The sequence below is a fragment of the Parasteatoda tepidariorum genome, chromosome 4 (assembly GCF_043381705.1).
Source record: "Parasteatoda tepidariorum isolate YZ-2023 chromosome 4, CAS_Ptep_4.0, whole genome shotgun sequence".
Classification (NCBI taxonomy): Eukaryota; Metazoa; Arthropoda; class Arachnida; order Araneae; family Theridiidae; genus Parasteatoda; species Parasteatoda tepidariorum.
In genome coordinates this window covers 18,793,741-18,810,714 of record NC_092207.1, presented here as the reverse complement: position 1 = coordinate 18,810,714, position 16,974 = coordinate 18,793,741, and the positions used below count along the sequence as shown (strand labels likewise).

Here is a 16,974-nt window from a genome sequence, read left to right as displayed (position 1 = left end):
GGGCCGTCGCTAGACGTTGCGAGGGGCCCTACAAGTTTTCTATTTCTGCAAAATCTCCAATAAAGTAGATAGCTCTGAAACTAGTTAGATTTTTATTTAAATAATTCAAATAGATATATTTTTTCCAGTTTATTTCCAAAAAATGGACAAAATAACGAGTTACTTTGCTAAAATCAAATGTTTTTTCGCAGCTTATTTTCTAGAAATGTTTTTATATAGCTTATTTTCTCTAGTTCAATAGCTTGCATTTCTTCACAAAGTTTTTAATTTTTTATTTTATTTTGCATGGTGCCACTAGAACTGCATTCAAGAACCATGCCTAGGCAATCTTGTAAATATTTGGAAGAAAAAAAAATTCTACAATAGTATTTATAACAAAAACCGCCTATGAAACGTGAGGCACTCCACGAATTTCCCCCTCCTCGTGTCTTGAAAACTTTAAAACTCGCCTTTTTTCGGAAGGGGGAAACACAACCTTTATTGTTTATTTTAAGGTAAGCAATATGTTAGATTGTAGATTGAACAAATATTTAAATTGATAGATATTAAATTAGTATTTAAGTCAATTGCTTAACTATTCCACATTTTCAAAAATATTTTACGCAACTAAATGCTTTTAACCATTTCACTAATCTTACCCTAGTTAGGATTTTATGACATTATCTAACACTAATGATGACTTATAACTGGGTATAATTTTACGTACATTATTGTAAGAGGCAATTATAATACATTTATTTTATCCACATTGCAGCATTGTAAAACCTCAGTTTTAACTAAAACTAAAAAATATATAAGTATAAGAAAAATTCGTGTTTTTTCCCTATCATCTAACATTACAATAAGAACAAATAGGGTAAAAACTTAGTTTATAGAGAATTAATAATTTTGTGCTCATGCTAGCCAGTTGTAATTAAATATTTCTCTCGTCATATAACACCTGAATATTTTAAAATAACACCTGATTCTTTTAGACCAATGAGCATATTTTAAAATCACATCATTTACCTAGACCAATGAAAATATTGAAAACCCATCACATGATTAAATTCTTTTCGATATAATTTTCTGAAATATCTTTCTTTTCAACTTGAGACACTGCCATTGAATCTTAACAAGTTTTATTGTGACTCAAAGTGCTAAAAAAAACTGCTTTTTCTGTCATGGATTTCAACGTTTTGTACTTTGTTTTCATGGTTTTTTACTCCCTCTTCAGTTTTGTGTATTCATCTTTTTGTGACGTTGTTTCATTCTTTCAGCTGAAATGCTTGTATGATCTCTTCTTTTGGATTTATGTTGGTACTAAGTACTCTTGGAAGTTGAATGGTTTAAAAGCCGAGGTGGATTTTTTTCAAAGGTTGAATTTAGTCTTTTACGAGTTGAAGGTTTTTTACTGGTTTCTTTACTTAGTTTACAAAGTCTTTTCAGTTTCCTGTTTTTGGGACATTTTAATGACCCTTTATGAACTCTACACTGCTCTGGATTTCTATTCCTACTTTGTTCCTTAGATATTTTTGTTCAATGTTTTGTTACACCATTATATCAATGTGAATTTATTATAATCAATTCGTTTTTCGATGGCTCAATATCATTTCTTTTAATTCTTAAAATATTTAGAATCGTATATTGGCTTTTGTCGATCTATTAGATTTTCTTATTTGAAAGTTGATAAAATTTTAAGCAATTAAAGGAATCTTAAATTTTCATTTCCCTAATTTCTCCTTCAGTGTAATTTTTTTCTTCCAGTTAGTACAAAATCTATTCACAAATCATAGATCCAATTTGGATTCTTTTAAATCCTTAGTTCATTTTTCGGTGACTGAATTTCATTTTGATTAAATTCTGAAATATTTGGAATTGTTCATTAGTCGTTGCCAATCTATTGGATTAGCTAATTTTAACGTTGATAAACTTTCCAGCAATTAAATGAATCTTGTACTTTTTGTTTTCGATATTTTGCAACAGTTTCTTTTTCAAGATTTTAAAAACTAATGTTTTTGCTGATTATGTATGTTTAATAAGTATTTTCTTTTCAGGTAACATTTAAACTGAAATGAAAATTAGTTCGAACTGGAATAGTAAAGTCACTCATATAGTAAATATTTTATTCATAATCTGGTATGTACCTTTAAAACTTACCACTAATCGAATGACGAAACGAAAAACAAACTCAAAATAAATAAATAGTATTTGCAAACAACTTTAATCTAAACTACAGTAGATAAAATACAGTTTCCTTTAGATTTTCATACTTATGTTAATATTAAAAAATTTATTCATATAATGAACTTCTAAGAAATATTGAATCTAAGTGTCTCGAGATTTATTTCACTCTAAACATGAGTTCATATATTTAAAATAGCTTAATAGCAATTAGATTAATTTTGACAGTATTGTTCTTATTAAAGTTTATTATTGTAGAATTTAAAATTTTCACTATATACTTTTTATACTTAATTTTATATCTGTCTTCGTTGAAAAATGTGGTGTCTTGTATGGTAAGCCAATTTAGTAACCAAAACCTTCATAACCAAAAAAAAAAATTATCGTTTTAAAACTTACTGAAAGTATTACGTACCAAAGTAGTCGTTACCAGATTAAAATTATTAATAGTGCATTTTAAGGCAAACTGATTTAATAATCGAAAAATTCATATAGTTATTTAAATTCACCAAAAAAGATTTTATATCATAGTAGTACCATATTAATTTAGAATTGTTTATAGTTATTAATAGTACGTTTTACAACAAGCTGATTTAGTAACCAAATATTTCACATCGTTGTCAAGCTTGCCAAAAATATTGCCTACTACAGTAGTTCCGCATATTTTCAATTAAAATTATTGCTAGTACACTTTATGTCAAGCGTTTCTGATACCAAATAGTTCATATTATCACTAAACTCCCCAAAAAGTTTGCATTCCGCAGTAGTATAACATTATTTTTAATAAAAATTATTGGCTTTGTTGCTTGTACACTTTTCAGTAAGCCTACTTAGTAACCAAAAAGTTCATATCTTAGCTAAACTTTCCAAAAGGATTGTATGCCACAGTAATACAACATTATGTTCACTTAAAATTATTACTAGAGCATTTTATGGTAAATCTATTTAGTAACCAAAAAGTTCATATAGAAGCTAAACTTGCCAAAAGTATTACATACTTCTGTGGTACCGCATTATTTTCATTTAAAATAATTGTCGGTATATTTAGTATTCTTATCTATAAAAGCCTTATTTAAAGATGAATTAAATATAATGTCCCATTTTAATTTTTTAAGTGGCTTGTATTAGATGTTTACCTCACATGCTTAGGTCGTTTCTCAAAAATTATAATACAAATAATTTCGTCATCTTTTTATTTCATACCTTCATCCTATTTTACGATGAATTTATCGCATTTGTAAATGAATTAAATGTTATAATCAAATTTTACAAAAAATGTCCATGATTTTTATTTAAATTAAAATGAAGTAAGAGATTTAATTCGTAGATCAAACGTACAATCTGAAAAATAAATAAATAAGTTTAGCTTAAACAAATATTTAAATTAATAGATATTAAATTAATATTCAAATCAATTGCTTTACTATTCCACCTTTTCAAAAATATTTAGAGGAGTATGGGAAAAAATTGGCGATTCTGTCACTTCCATGTCTTTATGTCCCTTCGGAGTTTATTTATGCAATTCTTCCTTTGGCTCTCTTGAATTCAAAATTCTTGTTAAGAACAACTTGCATATATGCATGTGTAGTTTTAAGTACTAGATAAGTTTATCATTATAAGTTTAGTATTTAAGCAAAATTAACCCTGAGATCATTTTGGCTTTTGTTCCATATTGTTTTGCATTAAAATATCTAAGTTTTATTTGGCATTCTGCTTATCAAAATTATGTGTTCAGTAGTTATTTATGCTACTGTATTTATTTTGTTATTTTTATTTACATTGTTATTTGAATGTGGCAGAATTCATAGATCTACCCTGTAAGAATATATTTACATGGAATGTACGGAATTAACGATTCTTTTACTCCTCGGAGGGCTGTTGTCCTTGTTCTGGCTACTTCTAAATGTGCTCGACAGCCCTCTTGGGGAACTATTGTGATTGCTAAACACTAAAATAACAACTACTCTAAGACCCAGTGACTATGACAAAAGTGATAGATTTTACAGATAATGATCGATGCTCATGATATAGAAAAAAATTGATCTTTTGTATATCATCAAATTTTCTTCTTAGTGTTTAAGCAGTTAGAATAAAATAACCTCGCCTCCTCGTTTGGCGTTCCCTGGGCAACATTGTGATACAATACAGGAGTTATAATCAAAGAATCATTTGTATCACAATGGCTAAGAGGTTATATGAAAAAGTGGAAATTTTATAAATTTAGTATTAAAGAAGCAGTCTAAAAACCTAATAAATAAAATTTTTTTTCGTAGCTGAAACATTTTTAATAGAGTCACCACCGTTTTAGAGTTATGATTCTTCGTTTTCGCATGCCATCTATATGTTAGTAAAATTAGCAGATTGGCTGACTTATAGTTGAAAAGATTGCTAATTATCTTCAAATTGTTAGAAGAGCCATTTAAATGTATTAAATATGTTCAAAAGTACTGAAAAACGTATTGACAATGTATTGAAGAAAAAAAGCAATTAACACTAAACAATTGGCGATTATTTAAACTGGCATGACTCTATTATTAAAATTCTTTTATTTATGAAACATCGAATTGTACTATTAACGGTGTTAATTTTATGTGGTAAATGATTAAATTTGTTACTCAATACTTATTTCAAATGAGCGGTTGATTAAATATGAAATGTCAATAACATTTGTGTCTACTTGACTCCATCCTCCCCAGACCCCGTTTGACTTCATATTTCATCCTTTTCAGCTAGAGATGGCTAATATTTTTTGGAACAGGTACTTTGAACTTGTTATTTAATCATACTTGTTATAAAAATTACAGGTTACTTCCAAAGGCCTGTTCCAAAATACTAGGTAAAAATTGTAATTCAATTATCTTGCCAAAAAATTATTTTTTTGCTTTTATTTATAATGTTTAAATTGTTTTTAAATTATCTTTGTACAGTTTAAAAAAAAGGAAAGATCAGGTTTTTATTTATGTAATTGATACAGGGCCGTTGCGAGGGGCCCTACAAGTTTTCTATTTCTACAAAATCTTCAAGAAAGTAGATAGCTCTGAAACTAGTTAGATTTTTATTTAAATAATTCAAATAGATATATTTTTTCCAATTTATTTCCTAAAAATGGACAAAATAAAATTTTTATTCCATGATTATAATTTTTTAGAGCTGTTTTGAATCTAATAATTTATCGAGATACTTTGCAAAAATCAAATGTTTTTTTTTTTGCAGCTTATTTTCTAGAAATGTTTTTATATAGCTTATTTTCTCTAGTTCAATAGCTTGCATTTCTATACAAAGTTTTTATTTATTTATTTTATTTCGCCACTAGAACTGCATTCAAGAACCATGCCTAGGCAATCTTGTATATGTTTGGAAGAAAAAAAAATTCTACGATAATATTTATAACAAAAACCGCTTATGAAACCTGAGGCACTCCACGAATTTCCCCCTACTCGTGTCTCAAAAACTTTAAAACTCGCCTTTTTTCGGAAGGGGGAAACGCAACCTTTATTGTTTATTCAAAGGTAAGCAGTATGTTACGCACTTTATGCTGCTATCTGTATTATAGCTTTTTTTTCAAATAATAAAAACACGAATGGTCATGGTGCAGCAAAAAAAAAGTCTGAATATCGAAATTATTATATGCATACACCGAAGAGCCATTTCATTATGACCACCCTGCTAATAACATGTAGGACCACCTTTAGCCCTCAAAACTGCTAGCACCCGCCGTGGCATTGATTCCAGAAGGTGCTGATAGGTAGTTTGAGGTATCTGGTACCAAGCTCTCACCAACTGGTCCTGCAATTCCCTCACATTGCGAGGGGGTAGCGTGGCAGCACGAATTTGGTTTTCCAAGTAGGACCACAAATGCTATACTGGATTAAGGTCAAGTGAATTTGGGAGCCAAGACATGACTTGAAAGTCACTGGAATGTTCCTCGACGATTCAACCCTTATGACATGGTGCATTATCCTGTTGGTAAACACCATACCCCGCAGGAAAAACTGTTGCCATGAATGGGTGAACCTGGTCTGCAACTATGTTCAAGTAGCTTACAGACGTCAGGGATTGTTCTATGAGGATTATGGGTCCTAATGTGCCCCATGAAAACATTGCTTCTGGGCGAGAAACCATGAAAACCTGGGCGAGCCCATTGTTATAGATGGAGAGTGGTCATAATGTAATGGCTCTTCGGTGTATATATATTAATTAATCTATACACTGCTGTAAGAAATTGAGAGAGTTTGCAGACATGGTCGATTATCTCTAGAATTACTGGACCGATTTTAATGAAATTTGATGTGTATATACATTGATACAATACAAAACAAATAACCATTCAACAATTGTAATACACACGTATGATCATGCGTAACACTCGTTGAAATCTGAAGGTATGAAACAGCAGTTGCAGAATTTAAAAAAAGAAAAAATTGGATAATAGGAGATATGGTTCCCTCTTACAGATATGCAGGCCGTGCAGCGGGATTTCATGTTTACAGACAGTTTTTCATTTCCTGTTTCAATTGGCCTGAATTGTTCTGTGGCAATTTCATACCTTCCGATTCGAACTAAAGTTACGCACGATCATTCGTGTGTAATACAATTGTTTAATGGTTATTTGTTTTGTATTGTATCAATATATGTACACATCAAACTTCATTTAAATCAGTTCAGTAGTTCTGGAGATAATCGATCAAGTCTGCAAATTCTTTTAATTTCTTATGCCAGTGTTACATATATTAATATACATATATAGCTGCACAGTATATATATATACCAGTGTTGTTGCAAATGCATATATATTTAGAATTCCGAAGGTCAACCTTAATTATGTTAATTAGCTAGCATTAACTATTAAATATTATACAGAATCAGACGCAAAAACTGTTTTACATGAATAGCAATATCTTTTATTCAACAAATTTCGATTCGGGAGGTTGAGCCGAGCCATAATCTGGAAAGTATGGTCCCAGCTGTTTAGGCCAGAAAGCGATCGTTTAAATCCGAAGTTTAAGTATTTGTTAGTATTATTTATCTTCTTTTTTTGCTGATTTTTTTGCCATTTTTTTAAAGAAATTTTAAAGCTAATCAGAAACATTGTCCCACTCAATTGTAAAATTTGTTTATCCAAAGAAAACTGAATATAAAAATTTATTTTTAAATGATTATCTCTTATTGTTTGTTATTAATAATTATAGAAAACTAAAATGTAAAATATGTAAATTTTACATCATTTTAAGCTGTGTAATTTTAAAATTCAAAGTTGAACATCATTGATCAAACAGTTTTTGAGTTACAAATTTTTAAAAAGTCATATTATTAAATTTGCGTTTCTCAAGAACTCTTCAACCGCGATTTCATTCAAATTTTTCATGGTGTCATTTAAAATCACATAGTTTAAAAGGATACATGAGTTAATGCGTCTTGGTATTCCAAATTCTTTTAACCATTATTAAACAAATTAGTATAAATTAATAGCAAATTATGAAAAGAAAATTCATTGCATTTTCTTGAGCTAAACAAATTTTATAATTATGAGTGAATTTTTTTTTAATTCGCTTAAAACATTTTTGGGATAGCATGGAATACCAAAAAGTAAAATTATTAAGCCTAAATAAACTAAAAGAAAAAACAAAGAAACAAATAATCAAAATTCATCGAACAAACAATCGGTTTAGTCAAAGAATTCGATTTATCAACGAAAGCACTTAAAACGTGAAAACCCGATCATTGGAACAAAGTTTTTTCAAAAATGTTTTTTTCCCCTCCCTGTTGGTGAAAATATGATACTTTTAAACTTAAAAGCATAGATTCATGGATTGTGAAAAACTGTTGAATTGTATCAGCAAGAATTAAAGAATTCTTGCGTGAGTGGGATATGATAAGTTTTGTAACGTATGAGAAATTATGGTAAGTCTCGATTTCTGTGTTTTCATAGTTTTAAAAATAAAAGAGCGGAGGAAACAATTATGGAAGAAAAAATATTCTTCCATAAACTTATATTAAATAACTAATTCCAATTATAATTAATAATAGTACTTAAATTTCCTTTCGCTAGAATGAGTACGTTGAAATTAAATCATTAAATGGTTTTTTAAAATTTCTGTCCTATGAGAATGATTATTATGCAATTATGTAGTTAAAACACATATAAGGTATCTTAAATTTCTTACTAAAAGATAGCTTTTTTAAGGTAAAAAAATAGCATTAAAATGTTTTAAATGTTTGAAAATTATTGATAGATATGTGCTAACCCCCCTCCCCCCCGTAGCTCTAATTCTATGTCTTAACAACCTATTACTCACAAAACAACCACATAATATTTGAAACACCTTTCTTTTGAGTCGCAAATACCCAATTATAAAGTTAGCCTGAAATTAAAATATAGCTCTGAATTTTTTCTGAACTTGCGTAAATTAGTAAGCACAATTAAAACAAAAATATAGAAAAATTTTTTCATTTATATGAACTGTTAATTTTTATCTTTTTATTTAAGCCTAATTAATAGCATCGTTTGTTTAAGCTTTTCGTTGCCAACGCGAGAAAAAACATTTTAGAAATTCTATATGTTTTGTGAGAATGTGAGCATAAGTGTTTTCTGTAACAAAAATTTTTAATTTCCTAGATTCCCAAACTACGATTGCTTATATAATCCTGAAAGTGCTTCCTCGGCTTCAAAAGTGGAGACCAGATACAATAATGTATCTTTATGGAATCTAGTTCTGGATGTATTTGCTTTGTCCAAAACAGACTATATTGTGTGCACATTCTCTTCAGGGGTAAGCAAGCTTTTTTTCGTTTTAACTGAAAATGGGATACCTGCAAGTGACGTAGTGTGGGTATCTCGATTCTGATTGGTTGTTGAAACGTGACATTTGTTTACGTTAGCAACTGCTCTTTTCATTCTATTTGGAGTAAGCCAAGCCCGTCAAGTATCAATTCTTTTTAAGTGACACATTCTATATTCCTACACAAAGATTCTTTCTCAAAGATTTCAATTATTTCACTATATATTAGCACAAAGTCAGGCACGAAGCCACGTGGATTATAAACAAACTAATTATGGATCGAAGCTGCCAGGTACAAAAATATATGACGGTTGCAATAAAATACATAAACAAATAATAAATCTAATTTAATTAAGAGATATAGACGAGAAGGGATTGTATTTAATCCGATTCGATGCGCGATATGGCTTTGTATTTAATAAACTTATCGTTAATTAACATTCTAACTTATGTAGAGAAACTTAGCTCAACTTACGCCATTTTGCTGATTGAGATTAGCTGGGGCTGACGTCATAGGTCATATGTGTGGGTATGGGAGATCTTCTTCTTCTTCTTGAAATGCAAGTTCACAATTTAATAATTAAAAAAAAAGGAAGAGTATTTCAAATTTATTTTTAGAGAATAGTATAGGTTATAGCAGCGGTTTCAAATTCTTTTGGGAACCTTAAATAATCGACCTTCTTTTGCCGGAACCCAGACTTTATAAATAATGTTCATAGCGATTGTGAACATACCAACTTATAAAACTACTAATCATTTTATATGTATTTAATGCAAATAATGGCATTTTTTAATAGTTTTGTTTATAAAAATCTTGAAATTAGAATTAATGTATAATTGTTGAATTAGCAGACCTTCAGCGATTATCTAAACTACTTCTAAAGTTCTTCCTGTATACGTAAGCTAAAAATAGCATTGAATAAGTAATAAACTGAAAGTAATATTAAAATAGTCTGAATTATGGTTGCGTAAAGTGAAACTGAAAAACTTTGTTCTAAACATTGAGAATGGTTATCAGTAAAAATTTTTAATTTATTGTGGAATTTAGTTTTTATTATTATTTTTTTATTGATAAATTACCTTCGATACGAAGGTCCACTGAAAGTATTTATATCTTAATAGTTATTAGAACATAAAACAATGGTCAGTGCCATGACTTACACTTGTAAATAGATATGTTTTTTCTTTTTTTTTTAAATTTCAAAGAATCTGGAGTTTTGACCCTTAAAAGTTCGAGAAAAAGAAAATCTTTCGCAAAAATGAAGAAACATGTCAAATAGTTTTACACATATATCCTGAACATTTAAAAAAAATCAAAAATGTCAAGCATCCAAACTTGCTTGACTTTTAACAAAAGTGGTTTTAAAAAAATCCGAATCCTAAATCCTTTAATAAGCTGAAAAAATAAACAATAAATCACATGTTATCACAAACTACTAAAAATAATTATTCATGACACATATATGACATGCATGTTATAAAAATTTGTTAAATATTCTTCCGTATCATGACATAAACTTTCATCATAATCATTTGTTTGCATCTTGTTTTTCCATTATTATTATTTATTTATTTTTATGAAAACCTGTTCTTTTGTACCTTTATTCTGACAAGAATTTCAAGTAGAAAAGTTGGACATAACAACCTACATGTATATGAATAAAATAAGAATAATTGCTTGCGATTCGTCAGGGAATTATTCCTATTTTAACGTCCGTGTTTATGTTAATTATTCATATTTAAAGCTTACTTTATAGATTAACATTTTTTAAAGAAAAGGTGTTTTATTTTCGAATGTTAGGGTCATAAGGAAGTTACCTTTACAAAAAGGATCTGTAATCGGTGTCTGTTGACAATTTTTATCACGTTTAAATTTTCAAATTATTCTTAAGAGAATGTAAGGCCAGATTGTAAAGTGTATCAACTGCTCTTAAAGTTAGCATTTCAGTACTCTCTAGTACCAGTTACATTTTCCCTAATATCCCCCCCCCTTTTATAGTGGGGAGTGGAAGTTGAGATCCGGTCATTATACAGAGTGTAACAAAACTACTGGTTGCAACAATAAAGGGTAATAGAATCAAAGAATATAGAGGGGAGAAGAAGTTCAGCTCTACGAATATGTAACTAACGCAGGAAACTGCTCGGTGCGGATGCTATACCAGAGAGACAACTTACAGGGTGAACAGCATACCCTATTCAAAATTCATGCTGGTACCAGCAACAAAAATATGTTAGTTTCTGCTTTGTATTGCTAGGTCTACTAGATTTTCAGGCTATTATATACTTTTTTATGCTTACCAGCATCATGTGCTATTTAGCTAACTTACGTCGCAATAGCTTGATAAGCTATATACAAGCACCTCATGCTTATTAGCTGCTTAAGCTGGTTCCAAATCATGAAGAGGTAGACGCCTTAACAAGTTATTATATGATTTTTTATGCTTGCCTGCTTCATATGCTAGATGGTTAGCTAACATCGTAATAGCATGACAAGCTATTATACTCAGATTTAGCAGAGCATCATATGTACTAAGATTCTGCTAAGGCTATGATTTGAGCCAGAATTTAAACGTTTTGTACCTTAATGAGCAAATAGTACCCTAAATGAGCAAATAGTTTGTTTTTTCTTCATGAAAAGAAGTCAATGTTTATCCAAGAGCCGTGATGGCTCAGGGGATAGAGCGTTCGCCTTCCAATGAGGTGAACCGAGTTCAAATCCCAGCGATGGTTGCTCGATACGAATTCCGCATCCGGCTTGCATCGACCACAGTTGCTGACGTAAAATATCCTCAGTGGTAGACGGATCATGGGTTAGAGTCCCCTCGTCATCAGGCTAAGCGTGTGAGGTTTTCCTCTCCATGTAACGCAAATGCGGTTTAGTTCCATCAAAAAGTCAACGAGGCAAATTTCTCCCATTACTTGGGCCATGAGTTCCCTTGTCTTCTAGATTGGGCTCAAAATTATAAGGCTACGGAGTTGAGCTGAACATTAGTAGTCGTAAGCCCCAAAAGTGGGTCGGCTGTTCAATGACGCTTATAAAATAAAATCAGTTTACTTCAAATTGAGTATACATTGACTTTAACTTTTTAGAACGAATAGATTTTTGACGCATTGCCTCCATTTCTCAGCCTCCAGAATCTGTCTCGCTTACGTTTTTTTTTTTTTGAAGATATCTAATGAACGTCGTTTCCAGACGTACATTGGATCATTAGTAAACATTGTAGCCCGATTCATTAGCGGTTGCAAATTATGTTTTGACTGAAATGATAGGAAATTTTCAGCTTCATTGCAAAACAAATTACTGACAGTAAAACTGTTTTTTTTTTAAAAAATCAGGAATTTTAAAGTATCGAATTAAATTATTGATTTTTTTTTCTTTTTTTAGATGTGTAGGCTAGCTTTTGAATTGAAGCATGCTATAGACGATAAATCTGTCGATGTGTCAAGGAAAGCTGTAAGCTTGGACATACTTCATCATTATGCGTGGGTAACTCCTCCTGCGCGAAAAGCCATTTACAGCCACGTGCCCAAGTCCCCAAGAGAAATTCCATTCGAAAAGGGAGACGTTCTGATTTACAAAAACGAATATTCTACAGTGAATGCTGCATTGAAAGGCAAAACAGCAAATGGATTCTTAAGAATGATAAGCAACAAGAATGAAATTTTAGAAGGTTTCGTGCCAGCCTATAAGACAAGAGAAACTTTCCAGTTAACTACGTTTTGATTGTCTTAAAATGCAAAATTTGAGCTCTTTTTCATATTTTATATATTGAATTATGAAAGATTCAATTCGGAAGTTATTAAATCTTTCATAATTGAGTGAGAGATTTTTTTTAAATCCCAAATAGTAATGAGAGATTTACGTAAGAAAATTGTATGCTTATGTATGCGACTATAAGCAATTTCTAAAATTACAATTTCATACTTTTCTGTTATAAATTTTTTTTTTATAAATCTTCTGTATTAAATTGATAACCCCTATGTACACGCTTCTTACTTGTTTTATATTTTCCCTGTGTACAACCTTGCAAATAAAATTACCAAAATTAAAACAAAAAGATTTATNTTCGATGCGAAGGTCCACTGAAAGTATTTATATCTTAATAGTTATTAGAACATAAAACAATGGTCAGTGCCATGACTTACACTTGTAAATAGATATGTTTTTTCTTTTTTTTTTAAATTTCAAAGAATCTGGAGTTTTGACCCTTAAAAGTTCGAGAAAAAGAAAATCTTTCGCAAAAATGAAGAAACATGTCAAATAGTTTTACACATATATCCTGAACATTTAAAAAAAATCAAAAATGTCAAGCATCCAAACTTGCCTGACTTTTAACAAAAGTGGTTTTAAAAAAATCCGAATCCTAAATCCTTTAAAAAGCTGAAAAAATTGACAATAAATCACAAGATATCAAAAACACCTAAGAGTAATTATTCATGACACATATATGACATGCATGTTATCAAAATTTGTTAAACATTCTTCCGTATCATGAAACTTTCATCATAATCATTAGCTTGCATCTTGTTTTTCTATTATTATTATTTATTTATTTTTACAAAAACCAGTTATTTTTTCCCTGCATTATGGCAAGAATCTTAAGTTGGAAAGTTGGACATAACAACCTAGATTTATGTGAATATAATAAGAATGATTGCTTGCGATTCGTCAGGGAATTATTCATATTTTAACGTCCGTGTCTAGGTTAATTATTCATATTTAAAGCTTACTTTACAGATTAACATTTTTAGATTTTACATTTTGTTTTTGAATATTTTAGTCATAAGGAAGTTTCATTTTCGAAAAGGATTTGCAATCGGTGTCTTTTAGCAAATTTTATCACATTTAAATTTTTAAATTATTCTTATGAGAATATAAGACCAGATTGTAAATTGTATCAACTGATCGTAAAGTTAGCATTTCGGCATTCTCTAGTACCAGTTGCATTTTCCCTAATACTCCCCTCTTTAAATTTTTTAATATAGTGGGGAGCAGAAGTTGAGATCCGGTTGAGATTATACAGAAATTGAAATCCGGTTGAGATTATACAGAAGTTGAGATTATACAGAGAGTAACAAAACTAATGGTTGCAACAGTAAAGGGTAATAGAATCAAAGAATATGAAGGGGAGAAGAGTTCAGCTCTACGAATATGTAACTAAAGCAGGAAACTGCTCGGTTAAATTCTTGCTTAAGTTCTCAATCAGTTTACGTTAGGCAGGGATAGCCTGGTCGGTCGGGGGTTGGGGTTCGTGTGTTCGATCCCCGCCGGCCGAAGACTGATGCATGTTGTAGATACACGAAGTCTGATGCCGGCAGTAAATGATGACTGATGCATGCTAAATCTGTCGAGTCGCAAAGTCCTCCATATTCTCATAACAAATCAATACCTCTGGGGGTACTGATACAGGAGTTTCCTTGTCTTCTGGATTGGATCAAAATTACAAGGCTACGGAATTGAACATTAGTAGTCGTAAACCCAATAATTGGGTCGGCTGTTCAACGACGGTTATAAAATAAAATCAGTTTATTTACGTCAAATTGAGTATACATTGACTTTAACTTTTGGAACGGTTAGATTTTTGACGCATTGCCTCCATTTCTCAGCCTCGAAGATCTGTCCAGCTTACCTTTGGATCATTGGGAAACATTGTAGCCCGATTCATTAGCGTTGTAATCAATGTTTTGAGTGAAATGATAAGAGATTTTCAGCTTCATTGCAAAACAAATTACTGACAGTAAAATTGTTTTTAAAAAAATCGGGAATTTTAATGTATCGAATTAAATTAATGAATTTTTTTTCTTCTTTTTTTTAGATGTGTAGGCTAGCTTTTGAATTGAAGCACGCCATAGACGATAAATCTGTCGATGTGTCAAGGAAAGCTGTAAGTTTGGACATACTACATCATTATGCGTGGGTAACTCCTCCTGCACGAAAAGCCATCTACGGCCACGTGCCCAAGTCCCCAAGAGAAATTCCATTCGAAAAGGGAGACGTTCTGATTTACAAAAACGAATATTCTACAGTGAATGCTGCATTGAAAGGCAAAACAGCAAATGGATTCTTAAGAATGATAAGCAACAAGAATGAATTTTCAGAAGGTTTTGTACCAGCCTATAAGACAAGAGAAACTTCCCAGTTAACTACGTTTTGATTGTCTTAAAATGCAAAGTTTGAGTCCTTTTTCATATTTTATGTTTTGAATTATGAAAGATTCAATTCGGAAGTTATTAAATCTTTCATAATTGACTGTAAGATTTTTTTGTAATGTAATGTAACACCAAATTGTAATAAGAGATTTACATAATAAAATTGCATGCTTATGTATGGGACTATAAACAATTTCTAAAATTACAATTGCATTATTTTTCATTATTAATATTTTTTAAAAACCTTCTATATCAAACTGATAACCCCTGTGTACAAGCTTCTTACTTGTTTTATATATATACTTGTTTTATTTTNATTCTCACTGACTAACAATTCGTGATGGTTCCAACTATACGTTCCCATGATGGTTGAGTGGGAATTCTTGTTGGTTCTCAGGAATATACCATCAAAATAATACTTTTTATGTTGCACCATCATAAATCAATCCGAATTCCTACATTGGGATGATGGTTATTCATAATCGTTTCAACATTTAATTTCTTAGATACCGTGGAAACTCGTGATGGTCTATAATGGTACAACAATCCATTTCCATGATGGTTTAATGATAATTATTGTTGGTTCAGCAGGAATATACCATCAAAACAATTCGGTTTTTTTATAGCTGAACCATCATAAATCTGTCTGAATTCCTACATTGAGGTCTTTCACGATCTTTTCAACCTTTGATTTCTAAGAAACCACGAAGGAAATTTCTGACGGTTCAACATGAACAAACCATCAGAACAAGTTGCTATTCTCATGTTGAATCAGTCAAAATTCCTACATTGGGGTGATGTGGTTACTTATGTTGTTTATTATCAAAAAATATAATGGTTTATGATGGAATTATTGATGGTTACCATCAAGATTATGTTGGTCCATCAATGGATTTTGACTTTCTTAATTTTGAGATGTGTCTCGGAAAAAGAGCTCACCGATGAAAAGAAAACTTTTAAAAGAATTGATATTAAAACTGAAATTACCTGTATAGGAGGAAAACTAACAGCGTTAAGACTGCCAGAATCAGAATTATAATAGCCAAAACTTTAAAACTTATGGTTCTTTCTTCTCCTCTTCTTACATTTATTACCATCCGCAAGACGCGATTTATAAAAGCGTTTTCCCGCGACAAAAGCAAGTGAGTTTCAAGAGATGGTTGTTGTTCCAAAAGGTTGCCAGAATACTGTTGATCGGAATCTATCTTCCTGTATTGATCCGACTCAAGATAATTGTCGTCTTTCGTAAGCAATTGAGAATTATCTTGGCCAGGTTTGGGAAAATTCAAAGAATATCCGATGTTGCCAGAATACTCTTGGACGGAACCTATCTTTCCGTATTCTTCCAGGAAGCTGATTTTTTTAAGTTGAGGAGTATCAACTTTAGTCGATTTTGGATAATTTAGAGAATGAAAATGGCGCGAGGATCGAATCCTGTGTCGGCGTAATGGAACTCTGGAACTTTCCAAGTTGGCAACTTGATTTATGCTGTCTTCTTTCTCGTTGGCGTTTTTGGCGTTAGATCTTAAGCTCATTCCAGGACGATCTGTCTCAGGCATTTGATGTTTCATACGTTTCGTTCTAATGCGAGGTAAGGAGAAAGGATTATTCACAGAGCTCATTTTGTGACGCTCGGATGGACGATTGGCTGTTATGATGTGACGAGGGAAATTTTTCTCGTCGAAAGGTTTTTGCTGATTAGTCTCGATGATGGTTATTCTGTGAAACACTTTACCCTTTCCTGTCTTTATCGGAGATTTCTTCTCCATGGTTATCTTGAACAAATCTTCTATAACACTGTTATTGGGTCGAATTTCTTCTGGAGGAAACGTAGTATTCGTGTAATTGACCAGCTGTATGTGTCCGTTTTTACCCGACAAAA

General features: G+C 31.0%; 2 protein-coding genes across 2 annotated transcripts in view; both read left to right on the top strand.

The window, feature by feature from the left end:
• Positions 1 to 12,918, top strand: part of LOC107444177 (alpha-(1,6)-fucosyltransferase-like) — a 36,781-nt gene extending 23,863 nt beyond the window's left edge. The window contains exons 6-7 of the mRNA XM_071179328.1: positions 8,780 to 8,933; positions 12,328 to 12,918. Coding sequence (XP_071035429.1) covers positions 8,780 to 8,933; positions 12,328 to 12,666 — 493 coding nt within the window. The 3' untranslated portion in view covers positions 12,667 to 12,918. The remainder of the gene's footprint in view (positions 1 to 8,779; positions 8,934 to 12,327) is intronic.
• On the top strand, positions 12,793 to 15,097 carry LOC122268250 (alpha-(1,6)-fucosyltransferase-like). The gene is made up of 2 exons (XM_043052836.1): positions 12,793 to 12,816; positions 14,759 to 15,097. The coding sequence occupies exons 1-2, from the start codon at positions 12,793 to 12,795 to the stop codon at positions 15,095 to 15,097; spliced, it is 363 nt and encodes a 120-aa protein (XP_042908770.1).
• Positions 15,098 to 16,974: the final 1,877 nt, after the last annotated feature.

Coding starts and splice junctions, on each gene's coding strand:
- LOC122268250 (XM_043052836.1), top strand. CDS start 12,793: ATGAGAGATTTACGTAAGAAAATT. Junction 12,817..14,758: donor GAGATTTACGTAAGAAAATT/GTATGCTTATGT, acceptor TCTTTTTTTTAG/ATGTGTAGGCTAGCTTTTGA.